The sequence below is a fragment of the Lethenteron reissneri genome, chromosome 25 (genome assembly GCF_015708825.2).
Source record: "Lethenteron reissneri isolate LAM-NWPU_2019-01 chromosome 25, ASM1570882v1, whole genome shotgun sequence".
Lineage (NCBI taxonomy): Eukaryota > Metazoa > Chordata > Hyperoartia > Petromyzontiformes > Petromyzontidae > Lethenteron > Lethenteron reissneri.
Window position 1 is genome coordinate 17,253,106 of NC_083803.1, and position 12,934 is coordinate 17,266,039.

Consider the following 12,934-nt stretch of genomic DNA (forward strand, 5'->3'; position numbering starts at 1 on the left):
GGTGCCGGATCCTGTGTGGTGGTCCCTGTGAGATGCGTTTCATTCACACGGAACGGTATTGGAGGCACTGGTAACAGCAGACGTCAGCCCTCCCCCTCACCCCCACCACCTCCGTGCAATTTGCATAAAAACACAGCGAACCTTCATCTAAGGTCCAGGTGCAGGCAGAGTGCAGAGTCACGGCCCAGGCTTTGGAGGCAACCAAACGAAACCTTTAACACCGACGAATATGGCAGTGCTTTTCTTTCTTTTATTGAACCCCCTCCCCTCCCCACTTCTCCATACAAAGAGTACTGTGCATCTCCTACATGACGGACACATCGTCTGCTGTATCAATGTGCTACGCGTGCGTTGAGATCGATGAGATTTGGTTACTGACCACCGATGTGAATGTCCTTTGGGATGGCAGCGTGTGCTACACAACACACTGAAGAGGTTGTTTAGGACTGCTGAATGTTTTCACTCTAGAATCACTCTAGAATCAACCATAGGGGAGAAACACTGTTTTGTTTGGCCACAATAGTCATGTATCTTCTTGGTTCTTTCGGTAAAGTCACGTAGAATGGAAATAATAAAATAATAAAATAAAACATAATAAAATAATTCTCACGACGTTTCGGTCACAACGCAAGCAGCCGTCCTCAGGTGAAGAACAGGTCTGTCGAGAAGACAGTCAGAATGATTATTTTATTATGTAGTATTTTATTATTTTATTATTTCCATTCTATGTGACTTTACCGAAAGAACCAAGAAGATGAATCCCTGCAGTCACGAAAGCTTTAAATCGAAAAATAGTCATGTAATTGTTCACATTTAATTTTACATTAAATCAATTTAGAATTACAGTCAGCACTTTGTAACCGGTTAAACAAACAGCACGTTCTAATACCATTGCATAGTTTACAATGAAAGCTTGCATTATGTTTGTATCGATGTTGAGAGTGTTCCATTTCCCTTTTGCGAGACCAAAAAATGAACCGTTCATTATGGACAGTTATGAATTTTTACACCGTGAAAGTAGTATTTTTTAAAAACTTGTACATCATTGCAGTGCATGGTTCAGTTTCGCACAACACACCTGTGTATCACACATCTGTGTATCACACACTTGTGCGTCGCACACTTGTGCACCCCACACTTGCGCATCATAAAGTTCCATGCGCGCCATACGCTTGAAACGTCCAGCTCGGAGCCGTGCGGGCACACACGCTTGGCGCTAGGCGGGGTTGGTCTCAGGCTCGCAGCCCTCGGACAGCCGGGCCTGCACCAGGCGGCGCACCCTCTCCAGGATGATCTCGTTGGCGCTGCTGCAGTCGTCGGAGCCATATGGCGGCGCCACGCTCAGCGCGCCGCCGGCCACGAGCAGCTCATCGCCTCGCTCCTCCACCGGCACGTGGTTCCGCCGGAGCCACACGAGCAGCGCCTGCCGGCGCGACGCCACCTCCTCGGCACCCAACGAGGGCTGGTGGTGCGCGGCGGGCCGGAAGAGCATCGACGGGCACTCGGACGTCGCCGCCGCCGTGTCGCCCCCCGGAGGCAGAGTCTCGACCACGGAGCGCACGGCGTGGCCCATCACCGTGCACAGGGTCAGCTCGGGGCTCCCCGGCGACGGCCGGGTCACGAGCATGATGCTGCAGGGCAGGGGAGAGGTCGGTTAATCTCGTCCTTCCAGCACCCTTCAATCTGCTTGCAAAGCTGAAGTCCTTCGCATTGAGCCCTTTTCACCTCGTGCGTATGGCCCTGTTTCAAGTCTCATCGACAGTGACGTTAATCTCGGCGATGGTATCGGCTGTAAAACACCGTCCAACTCCACTTTCTTGTTGTGGCTCAAGAACCTTGGTATGGAGAGTAGTGCTGTCAGGTGAAGGGTGGGGAGCGGGACTGGTTGGGGTCGAGGGAGCTTGAGCCACGGGCTTTCCTTTGGGCACAAAACTGATTAACAGTTGGTTACTAGCCTCACTTCAGTTCCAACTTAAACAAGCAATTAATAAAAATTGTAGCCACATCGCTACGCCTTAGCACTTAGCAGTACCTCTAACTGCAACATTAATCTTAGCCCGAGTCCTCATCACAATCTTAAACCGAATTAAAAACAGAAATCCAATCACTTACTTGATCTTTCAAATTTAAATCACTCTTAGCTTAACCCTTAACCCCTAATGCTTACCTCAACACTATCGCTCAAGTCAAGGTCAAGAGTTAATCACAATCAATGCTGTTTATGCCACCATGCCTCACCATCGCTTCCTTCTCAGAGTTGTCAGAAAATCAACAACGGACCTCGATGGCCCACTCGTACGGCACCCTGCATCTTCCTTTAGGGTTGAACGGTAGCGCACGCAGTGATACGAGTTAAAAGTCCCGGCCATGGGTGTTATTTGAACCAGTCATGGGTCTACCCTTCACCATCCTATGCCAACCAGTGTGATGAAGTATGGTCAAGTAACCCCAATCCAGCAGTGGATGGACAACGTGCACAATCCTGTATATCGTGGCGGTGCCTGACGGAGCGTGTTCACACCACGCTGCAGGGTGGTCGTCGTCCCGCGCAGTCCTTCGTGTGGCGGGGGGGTGTAGAGGGGTGGTGAGCGGGACTCACCTGGCCGAGACGGGGTCCACGGTGTAGACCCAGCCCTCTAGCTGCACGCCCTCGTCCGCACACACGCGCACGTGCTTGTGCAGCAGCTCCTGCCAGCGCAGCGGGGACAGCTCGCTCCACGCCTTCGGCTCTCCCACCTCCTCCAGCCCCATCGTCGCTCCAGCCTGGTCGCCTTCTTTCACTTCCCCAACCTCAGCGTCCGTCTCCGCCACCACCTCCATTGCATTTCCCTCCGTCTCCCGCACCTCGGCGTCCGTGACCTCGCAGGCATCTTTAGTCTTCGCAGCGTCTCCCATCGTCGGCATGTCTCCCGTCTCTTCAGAATCTCTCTCCGAGGCCGCTGCGCACTCAGACCGCACCGTGGAATTCAGATTTATTAAAACTCTGCTTTGTATCGAGAAGGAGAACTGGTCGGATACGCAGCCTCCGCTCACAATCGTTGACGCTTCGCGACCGTGGAATCGCCGTGGCTGACGCCGTCAAGGTGCTGAGCACGCAAGTCGGTAACAAACGTGACATTTCAGTTTCTTGTTCATTTCTGAGTGGTCCGTTCATCACTTTGCAATTCAGTTTGTGGATCATTTGGAACGCGTGTTGTCTACCAGAATTGTCAACCGTTGTGGCTGTCATTTGGCCAGACGATGGCAGTACACTAAGGAGTTTGCTAACCTGTGAAGCAGCAACAGCAGCCTTTAGAGTGTTATACTATGACGTGCGTGGACTTTTTCTCTCCCGATTTCCTCCCATAAAAACAATCAATGGACTGTACCCAATTGAGGCCATCACAACATCCCAGTTCACAGGCCCCTCCAACACAACTGCGTCTGGAGACCCAGCGATGTCGACAAATCAACCACACGTGACGGTACTGCAATTGCCTCACTGCAATAATACACCAGACGTGGGGACTTCATCATCAAACAGTGGATAGAACATGACGAACGCCGATACGAATAAAGGAGGCCCCCTATGGGAACGGGGCTTCCTCACGGTCACAAGTTGCAAAACTGGGAACGCGGCACACACCACCACGTCACCGACGATCGGTAACAATGAACAATCATCGATGAGCAGCTGATCAACTTTAAACTTACCCAGCCCCCTCAAACCTTGAAGGGGGCGATACCGGAGCGAGTTGCTGGCAGAGACAGACGACAAGAGCGGGGGCAGCTGCCGCTACAGCGCCACTCCAGGGCGAGGCCACACATCCCACCCCCGATGCTGTTGCTGTTACACCTGTATGCAAAGAGCTTGGGAGCTCATCAGATTCCTCCTGCAGTATACACATTCTGATTCTGGCTCCTCTCCGCACATGGGAGGTCGCCCAGACCTCGCCCCCGATATCCGCAATTGTTATCGACTGGGTTTGGGCAGCCGTGTCGCTGTTGTTTACGAGTTAACGCCGAGTAAATGAAGTGGTCTAGAACGCTGCTGGTTGTAAGAGTTTCATTTAACCACTAAACTGTACCACTTGACCACGCGTACTCACCGGCTGTCGCCAGAGACGTGACGTCACGAAAAGCAGCGTGCGTGACGTCATCACGCACGTCGGTGACGCGCCCGAACGGGGTGACGTCACGCTCGAGACGCGTCGTCTAAATCTATTGCGGCCCACAGGCGGAATGCGACTTGAATGAAAGCACGGGTGTGGAGCACAGGGCGTGAGCTACGCGCGTAATTTATATATTTGGTTTGTTCCGCATAAGAGGACAGACCACAAACCGTGATGACCACGCCGCTGGCGTTATTACGAAACCACTTTTTTAAATGTACCATGTCCATTGTGAACGTCACTTCCGGAGTAGCGTCTTTTACCGGATTGATTTTTTTAAATAATTGCAAATAAACCTCCCGCGCCTGCAACCCCCCCACCCTGCGGCAATGATCTCGAGCCGCACGCTCGCTGCGGCTCACGATAAATGTTAAACCAAACAGAGAGAATCGCGCGCCTTTGCCACTGCGGAGTGACGTCACCAACCGGGCGGAGGTTTTTTTTTTGTCCATTTCGAGCTCGCTAATTACAAGTAAATGCAGCGCCAAGGGCGGCCCGCGTGGGATCAAGGCAGTGGGCAGCGCCTCTCACGATCACACGCGGGGTTACTTCCACGTGAAACCGATCAAGGGGATGCAATGGGACCGCACTGGTGACGTCACGCGAGAAGTGACGTCACTACGCTTACAAAACTCAGCATCGATTTTAAAAACACAACTTAAAGCAATAATCAACGCGTCCGCTCCGATTGATCTGAGTGTATCAATATTCAAATCCCGCGTTTGAAAACAAAGTCGCGAGAAAATGAGCCGAGGACCGTGACGGAGGTTGACACACCCATGTGACGTCACCATTATTTTTTACTTCCCCTAGATAAAAATAAATGTTTCCGATTAACAAAAACTCAACTCTCTCAAAAACTAAACTGCAAAACCGACGTAATCATGACACATTAAAAATATATATACGATTTATATATAATTTTGCACCGGACGTGACGTCAATCCGCGAACGCGCTTGATTCGCGTCGCCGCCCCCGCGTCTCAGGACCCCCAGCGCATGCGCAGTGGCGCGTAACGGCCGTGAAGGGGGAGGTGCCGGAGCGGGAATGGGCGGGGCTATCGCAGGAAGGGGGAGGAGCAGGCCCAGAAATGGGCGGAGCTACAGCAAAAAAGGGCGTGGCCGTGGCACGAGGGGGAGGGGCTTGCGGGGAAGGGGCGTGGCCGGCGAGGAGGGCGACAGCGTCGGGAGTTGCTCGTCCTTCCCGCTCTTCCCACTCCACGGAGACGGAGGCCGCGACCCCGGCACCGGGCTCAGGGAGCCGCGCTCCGCTCGCACCGCTGGTGAGGCCCACGCCGCTGTTTTGCCGCTCTCCCCCGCTCTCTGTGAGCGACGAGAAGGCGACGCGTCGCCCGCGCTCGGCGGTGCCAAGGGTGGAGGCTCCGCGGCGCTGGCCCTCGCTGTATGGAGGCGGCTGGGCAGGGCAGGGCCGGGGCCCTGTAGTCATCATCATCACCACCACTACCACCTCCATAATCATCGTTATTAAGCCCTTTATAACAATGACTTTTAAACTGTTAACAGGTGATTGTGAACGTGATTAGCCGGTGAAGACAAGTATTAAGCGATCGTAAAATGTTCCATAATGTTGTAATTGGACCCGATCAGGCGGCGAGGATGTTGAAACCGGCACAATCGTTTGGCAATTCTAATTGCGGCTTACGGTTGTTCAGCGTCATTAATGGGTGATAAGAGAAAGCTTCGCGTCTCAACCATGATACCTCGGTAACAGGAAAAGCATCGTCGGCGATGGGGTTCGCCTCGTCTCGGCGTCTTTACGCCGAGCGTACAGAACTGTTATAAATGATGCATCTCATTAACGTCGTCAAATATCGAGGCCACACCGAGTCATCGCGTATCAACATTAATAATTGCAATTGGACGTTATAATTCGCATCGTCAGAAGGTGAGAAAAGCGTGTGTCACGTTTCGTGGGTTGACACGTGTAATTTATGGTATTATAAGTAACGTCATCGGCCCTTGTGGAGAGCCGTAATCGAACTATAATTGTAATGAACCGAGTTAACGTCATTTGTGATGTAGAGATAGAGAGGGCGCTTGCGTTTTGTCAATTAACACTCATGATTATAAATAACATCAAGGTCATCAGACTGAGAATAGGCACTGTGTCATGAATTTGCACTTGCAATTACACAATTATAAATATCGTGGGGTGGCAAGGGTCTTCTCGTGTTTTCTTAATGTCTTCAGACGGAAAAGACAGGGCAACACGTCTCATTCATACATTCTAAATAAAGACCCTTTATTTAGAATGTATGAATAATTGTTATCATGAAGCATGAGCAATATTAATCAACAGGGTGGTAAGGTGAGGCTCCTTGTAATCACCTCAATTAAAATGTACAATTATATGAATAACATCAGACAGTAAGAATAAGTCCATGACTTCTCACAAAGAAATATAAAAAATTACATCAATACCGCATTGTACATTAAAAAATCGTTATTGACAATGAACAATGTTATCGATATACTTGTTCGCAGACGGTGACTTCGCCACCATGGGCAAGTTCCTGTCCAAGGTGTTCGGCAATAAGGAGATGCGCATCCTCATGCTGGGGCTGGACGCCGCGGGCAAGACCACGATCCTCTACAAGCTCAAGCTCGGCCAGCCCGTCACCACCATCCCCACCGTGGGCTTCAACGTGGAGACGGTCACCTACAAGAACGTGCGCTTTAACGTGTGGGACGTGGGCGGGCAGGACAAGATCCGCCCGCTCTGGCGGCACTACTACACGGGCACGCAGGGCCTCATCTTCGTGGTGGACTGCGCCGACCGGGACCGCGTCGACGAGGCTCGGCAGGAGCTGCACCGCATCATCAACGACCGCGAGATGCGCGACGCCATCATCCTGGTGTTCGCCAACAAGCAGGACCTGCCCGACGCCATGAAGCCGCACGAGGTGCAGGAGAAGCTGGGCCTCACGAGGGTGCGCGACCGCAACTGGTACGTGCAGCCGGCGTGCGCCTCCACGGGCGACGGCCTCTACGAAGGCCTCACGTGGCTCACGTCCAACTACAAGTCCTAGCCGGTGGCCCCAGTGACGGGGAGGTGGCAGTGGAGGACGGAGGTTACGGAGATGAAGGCTCCTCCCAGCTGGCCATGCCCTCGTGGGGCAAGGGGGACTGTGGTTTGGTGTTGGCACTGCCTGACACGTTCATAGTTATTGGGGGGGGGGGTGCGGATGGAGGGGGGGGGTAGGGGCGCGAAGGTGATGAGGAAGGGGGATTAATGGCACACTGAGCTAGCTAGCTTTTTTATTGGTCAGAGGTGGTTTAGTTTCTTTAAAAGGTTTATATAGTGCGTTCAAGTGAGAGAATGTGAGTTTGTGTGCGCGTGGCGTGCCGATTGTGCGCGATTACATGTTCAAGCGCCAATTCTACCGTTCTCTGAGGCTACCGGCCATCGGTGAGGCTTCATAACGGTGGGGGACATGGTGGCGTCCAGCCACTGCATGCAGGGGTGGGTATACACTTGCCTCTGTGGTACCACCCACACTGTCGCCACAGCCTGCCGGCGTGGTACCAACCTTCAATTCCACCAGCCGGCCGGTGTGGTGCTACTCTCATCACCTGCTGGCGTGGTGCCACTCGCACTGAAATCACATTCTGCTGGTGTAGTGTCGCCCACACTGAAGCCGATGCCAGCTCATGCGGTGTCTCCCTCGCCAAAGTCACCGGCTGGCGGTGGCGGTGGAATCCAGTTCCGGCCCAGCAGCAGCTGTGCCGTACTGTCTCGATGCTCCCATGAACCAGGAGTCGAGGGAGGGCAGCATGGACTGATTGATAGATGATGACCACTGTTGAGAAGCAGCCGCCTCGAAGTATTAAAAACGCCGTCTAGCCGCATCTGGATGAAGATCAAAAATAAAGAATGGACTAAATTTGTAAAATAGGCTATTTTTCTATATATCTTCTCTGGATTTCGTGTATTTGATCATAAGATGATCGCTTTAGAATGTATTTTACCTGCCCGCCCGCGCACCCCCTCCTTCCCCCCCCAATCCGCCCCACATCATCCTCGCCCTACTTGTAATGCATTGTGAAATGTTTAACCAAAACAATGTAAACGTATTTACGCAGATGTGCTATGATCCATGACACAGGGTTTGGCGATACCGTATTTGGGCATGTCGGACATATCAGTTTCGATTCAATTTTATATATCGGTGATGCTCTTATTAAGACACGCGGTCTCATCTCATTCGTTTCTTTTGTTGTACATACATTAACTATGCAGCCTTTTCAGGGTACGGATGTAGTGTTAGCTTTGGGGAATTTAACGCTATTTTATTTCTTCCAGCCATTCCACGTATATAAGTGCACAAAGTATGAACCACATAATGATTTTTTCTCAAATAAATTACTCAGAGCAGTGATATTCCACGGAAACGCTAACTTCTTTGGGAGCCTGTCTTTTAATTGTAGACATTTTAATTCAATTAAATGTGTAGAGTTTATTTTGTGTTTAACATCTGCTTTTTCTTTAAACAATAAATGGAAGTTAGTGTAAAGAAGTTAGTGTTTTTGTGGAGGTTTTCATTGCACTGGAAGCATAATAGCACCTGACATGTGCTGCACCATGGCTGAAATCACACCACGTAGTTTTTTTTACAGGTGAAGAAGGCATGCTATAAAATTAACATGCAGTTTGCTGCCTGCTGAAAAGACCCAACAAACACCATTGCTTACTGGATAGCACTGATATCGGTAACATTGGTGCATCAAGAGGTTTTATTATAATCTTAACAACTGAGAAAGTAAACTATTGTTGATTGTAAAATATAAAATTGCATTTTTAATTTCAAGACCAAACATCTAACAATTGATTTTTTTTCCGGCAGAAAATAGCGAGTGACGTAATTTATACTTGCTAGGTTTAATTGTGAGCTATGGGAAGTGGTGCAACCGGTGTGTTGACAACAGAAGACTCTTTGTTTACTTGAAGCTGCCTGAAGCAGCAGTCCCCAACACCAGTCTGCACAACCCGTGCTCCCGTGCCCCCCCCCCCCCCCCCGGCAGGCCCCAGGTAGCGTCGCTGACCATGGCAGTGGGCTCGAGTCCGGTCACTGGCAACGTAGGAAGCTGGGCCGTGCCGACTGTAGTTGATGATAGCTGCAGGAGAATAGCATCTTGCGCGCGTGTGGTTTGCCCGGCTCTGGTGGCTTTTTGCTTGCGCGGCACTCGGGCTTGGCGGTGTAGGTGACAGCAGCTGCTCCGGGCATCGAGCCATCTTGCTTTTGCGGTGCCGTTGACAATTTTTGTGTGTGTGTGGAGAATAAGTCTTCAAGCTGCACACACACAGTACATGCACTCCTGCTCGATTTGCTGGCGGCGTGGATTTCTTAATTAACTGGTAGCCGCTTTTGCGCCTGCGTTGACGCCGATGGATTATTAGGGTGCACGTGCATGTAGGTCCACCGGACAATCTGTCATCGTGCATAATCCTGAAACACAGATGCTTATCGGATGTGAGGCTGAGCAAAGATGCACGCGGATTTAACAGGTAGTGGGGGCTTTGGGATAATTTATACTACTGTTCATTAAAAGCTATTTCAATGTGGTTTGTTTTATTTCAGTAAAAATTTTAACCATGGCTGACAGGTCTCGTGTCCAATATGTGAGGGTGGTGCTACGTGCAACGCGTGTTGTTAGGTGCAAACGTGGCCTCGTGCGTGAGGGGCTTTGAGATGCGTTCAACACAAGGGCCCACTGTCCACGGATGCAGAAGATGGGTGCTGCACATTTGAAAGCCTCTGTCACTGATGGGAGCCCAACTTAAATACTGCCCTTTCATGTCCTCCCTTCTGGATTCACGGGGTCACAAACAAGACCACCTAATCTATTCTGACGTAGATTCTGGTGCATTATTTACAACAACTTAAATCATATTTTAAGGTGTGGGTCCATTTGTCTGTTAACACAGCCTTTTTTTTTCTTCTTCCTAGTTGCTTACAAAAGAGTTTGTTAAGCCAGGGAAAGAATTAACTGCGGCACGCCAACCGTAAATAATTAATTGCATGAGGAAAATGCAGCTGACGTTTTGCTTATTTTGTAGAAGCTGGCTCGGTGGTACGTAACATGTGGACAAACTGGGGTGGCTTTTTAGTTACAAAATTACGGTGATGTGTGTAAATGCATTTGAACAACACTGAAGGGTGGTGGTCATAACAATTTGGGAATGAAGTACTGAAACAATTTCACGCATTTGACACGAGCAGTTTAAAAAGTAGAGTCGTGAGTGAGATCCCATGCGAGGCTCAGGTAATGAATGTGAGTGACTGCCATTGATCTATTTGCTTCCAGTGTTGTTAGGTCAGCACAGAATGTCAATGTCTAAACGGTGTTTAATTACAATGTGTACTTGGATCCACATTTCCAGAAAGAGCTCGACTTCCCAAATGCTCGTAAATGTACCACCATTGTACCTGTGTCCCGTATTTGGTCAGCTGCACGTATCATCCCCCTACACTTGTAATGTATGCAATATATAAGTGGTGTGTACGTAGAACTCATTGTTTAATTCAGGAAAAGCCTCACCACACATTACACATGTAGTTTATACAGTATGCACAGTATGAATATTACACGACTAAAGCGCAAATAGATTTTTTTCAGAAAGCAGTTAACTGGCCAAAATGTTATTTTTTGGTTCTTTAAAATCCATTTCAAGTAACTGTTTTGACGCGATCACAGTTTCGAGTTGCGTCCGTGCTGTAGCATCGCGAAATGGATCTTTTTGCAAAATGGAAATTGCAAAATGGGCAAGACTTGTCGGTCCTGTCATTCTGCTGTGACCCGATCATCGAGTCTTCAGGATGACTCTAGGACGTGAAAGTGAAGCTCAGTTAAAAATAGCATCGTGTTTCTGGTGTGTGTGTAGCTACGTTTATAGGCGTGCCCTGGTTTCCTGCAGCTCACGGCGACAATTAGGTCGAAAGTGCTGGCGGCAGCTCCGTGTGTGTGTTTCACATTTCAGGGGCACCGCAGTGGAACTTGCGCCACCGTGACACATTTGCATCCTGTGTTTAGTGGCTATTGCATTAACAAATAGGCGTACGTCATTAACCTGCGTCGTGGTGTTATGAGAGAACAACAAAAATAGACCGTGCAATTTTTGTGATTTAAACATAAATTGTTGCAGGAGACTTTTATCTCATGATGTGAGATAAATAGGGTTATTGTTGGGTAGTCTGGTTCTTTCCAAGATGTAACATTTGAAGAAGGAATTGGCAAAATATCCAATGAAGCATACTCAAAAGTATCAAGTTGAGGTTTTCTGGATACAAAAAAAGGTCAATCGTTACTGTAAGGCATATTTTCCAATTTAATGACATTTATCTGAAAAGGGACTTCAAATCTTTTTTTTTTTACAATTAAACTTTAGCCTGGTAAGTCTCCCATTAAATTGTTGTCCTGGTTACCCATGACCGGATGGCTCATGCTGACTAACCTCTATAGTGCACCATTTGTCTATTTGCACGTGAAGGAAACACTTTAGACTGCATTATTTTTTCACCGCAGTGCCGTGCAGCTGAATCTGCTTGCATGCGCTCTTCAGCGCGTGCCACGTCAACCAAAGGGATGCTGAGCATTGCAAGGGAATGACGAGACAATACAACACATTTACCATGGGGGAATATAATTAAGTAGCACACCAACGGAATATTGCTTGGAAATCCATAGGATAAAATAAATACGTGGTTGGTGCACCGCCTTTTCATACAAATATTGTAACGTCAATTTATATTCCCAAATTTATATTCAAAGAAGACACTAAGATTTCACCTGGTTATGAATAAATGTTAATGAGCCATTTTCCACTGCCAGATGAAGGCCTCCTGTGTCACAATCCCAAGTTTTGTGCACGTGAGCTATCATCTCCGCGGTATGCGTCATCTCGGGCACGCGGTCTTCTTTGGCTCACATTCCATTGTCAGTCTCGACCACCGGCCGTCTTCCCTTGTGCGAAGTTCCCACTGCTAATCGACCACATGATGCGTGCAGTTCGTGCTCTTTAATCCAAGCCTGCTTTCTGTCCCGGCCGATTGCCAAGCATTCACCTTTCAATACTTATTTGTGCATTTTCCACCTTGGCATTTTCTTTACCAGTACCCATCTTGAGACATCTAAAGTGAAAGGGCTAAAGATTCTCACAATTGTATTCGCTGTAACAATGTCTCCAGCTGGCAGAGTTGGCGCGCCGGGTCTGCGATGGTTCCGTGTGGTTTCTGCCCACGGCGCAAAGGTGCCGATTAAAAGTCCTGGCCAGGGCGGATCGTGTCGGACGCGCTCCGTCGTGATGAGACAACGCGCACGTTCGCTCGCTCGCTCACCAGCGATGCCACTGCGCAACCGGCGGCTGAGCTTACGACACCTCGCATCCCCCCGGGGTGGTGGTGGACGCGTGGCGTCACGTCGCTGCACTGCGGGGAACTCTCCATCCCGGCCATCCCAGGCAGGCTCTCAACTCGTGCCAATAACGACGGCGCCTGCCTTCCGTGGCGAGCGCAGTGCAATTTGGCTTTGCCGTGCTATGGCAGCAGCGTGTCGCAGATTACTCGGGCTTTTATGAGCGGCCGTGTATACGATGCGTCGTAAATAAAACATGTGGGTGTTTTAACTTTGTCTTAAATGCTTCAGGGTGGGTCACGCGAGAGGCAACTTAAGTGACATTTGCAAAACAATGTCACGATTCTCAGACTTAAGTAAGCTGCGGCATCTGCAGCTGAAGAACATCGGTGACTGAGTACCACCGATTC

The 12,934-nt window shown here is 49.7% G+C and overlaps 2 protein-coding genes across 4 annotated transcripts; one reads left to right on the forward strand and one right to left on the reverse strand.

The window, feature by feature from the left end:
- Positions 1-265: 265 nt before the first annotated feature.
- Positions 266-4,345, reverse strand: GEMIN6 (gem nuclear organelle associated protein 6). Of its 3 annotated transcripts, none has more exons than XM_061559557.1 (3): positions 4,089-4,345; positions 2,600-2,939; positions 266-1,631 (listed from the first exon to the last, which is right to left on the reverse strand). In XM_061559557.1, exons 2-3 carry the CDS (start codon positions 2,902-2,904, stop codon positions 1,217-1,219), a joined length of 720 nt encoding a protein of 239 aa, XP_061415541.1. In that variant the 5' UTR covers positions 2,905-2,939; positions 4,089-4,345; the 3' UTR covers positions 266-1,216. The 3 variants fall into 3 exon arrangements, with proteins under 3 accessions (XP_061415541.1, XP_061415542.1, XP_061415540.1); XM_061559558.1 differs by lacking the exon at positions 4,089-4,345 and adding an exon at positions 3,694-4,019 and having other exon boundaries at positions 2,600-2,946; XM_061559556.1 differs by lacking the exon at positions 4,089-4,345 and adding an exon at positions 3,694-4,018.
- Positions 4,346-5,305: 960 nt separating this feature from the next.
- On the forward strand, positions 5,306-9,768 carry LOC133347350 (ADP-ribosylation factor 6). The gene is made up of 2 exons (XM_061559559.1): positions 5,306-5,434; positions 6,657-9,768. The coding sequence occupies exon 2, from the start codon at positions 6,674-6,676 to the stop codon at positions 7,199-7,201; it is 528 nt and encodes a 175-aa protein (XP_061415543.1). The 5' UTR covers positions 5,306-5,434; positions 6,657-6,673; the 3' UTR covers positions 7,202-9,768.
- Positions 9,769-12,934: the final 3,166 nt, after the last annotated feature.

Excerpts from the sequence above, each read along its gene's own strand:
- GEMIN6 (XM_061559557.1), bottom strand. The coding sequence starts at position 2,904 with ATGCCGACGATGGGAGACGCTGCGAAGACTAAAGATGCCTGCGAGGTC. Across the intron at positions 1,632-2,599 it reads GTGGACCCCGTCTCGGCCAG|CATCATGCTCGTGACCCGGC; the intron begins GTGAGTCCCGCT and ends CCTGCCCTGCAG.
- LOC133347350 (XM_061559559.1), top strand. The coding sequence starts at position 6,674 with ATGGGCAAGTTCCTGTCCAAGGTGTTCGGCAATAAGGAGATGCGCATC.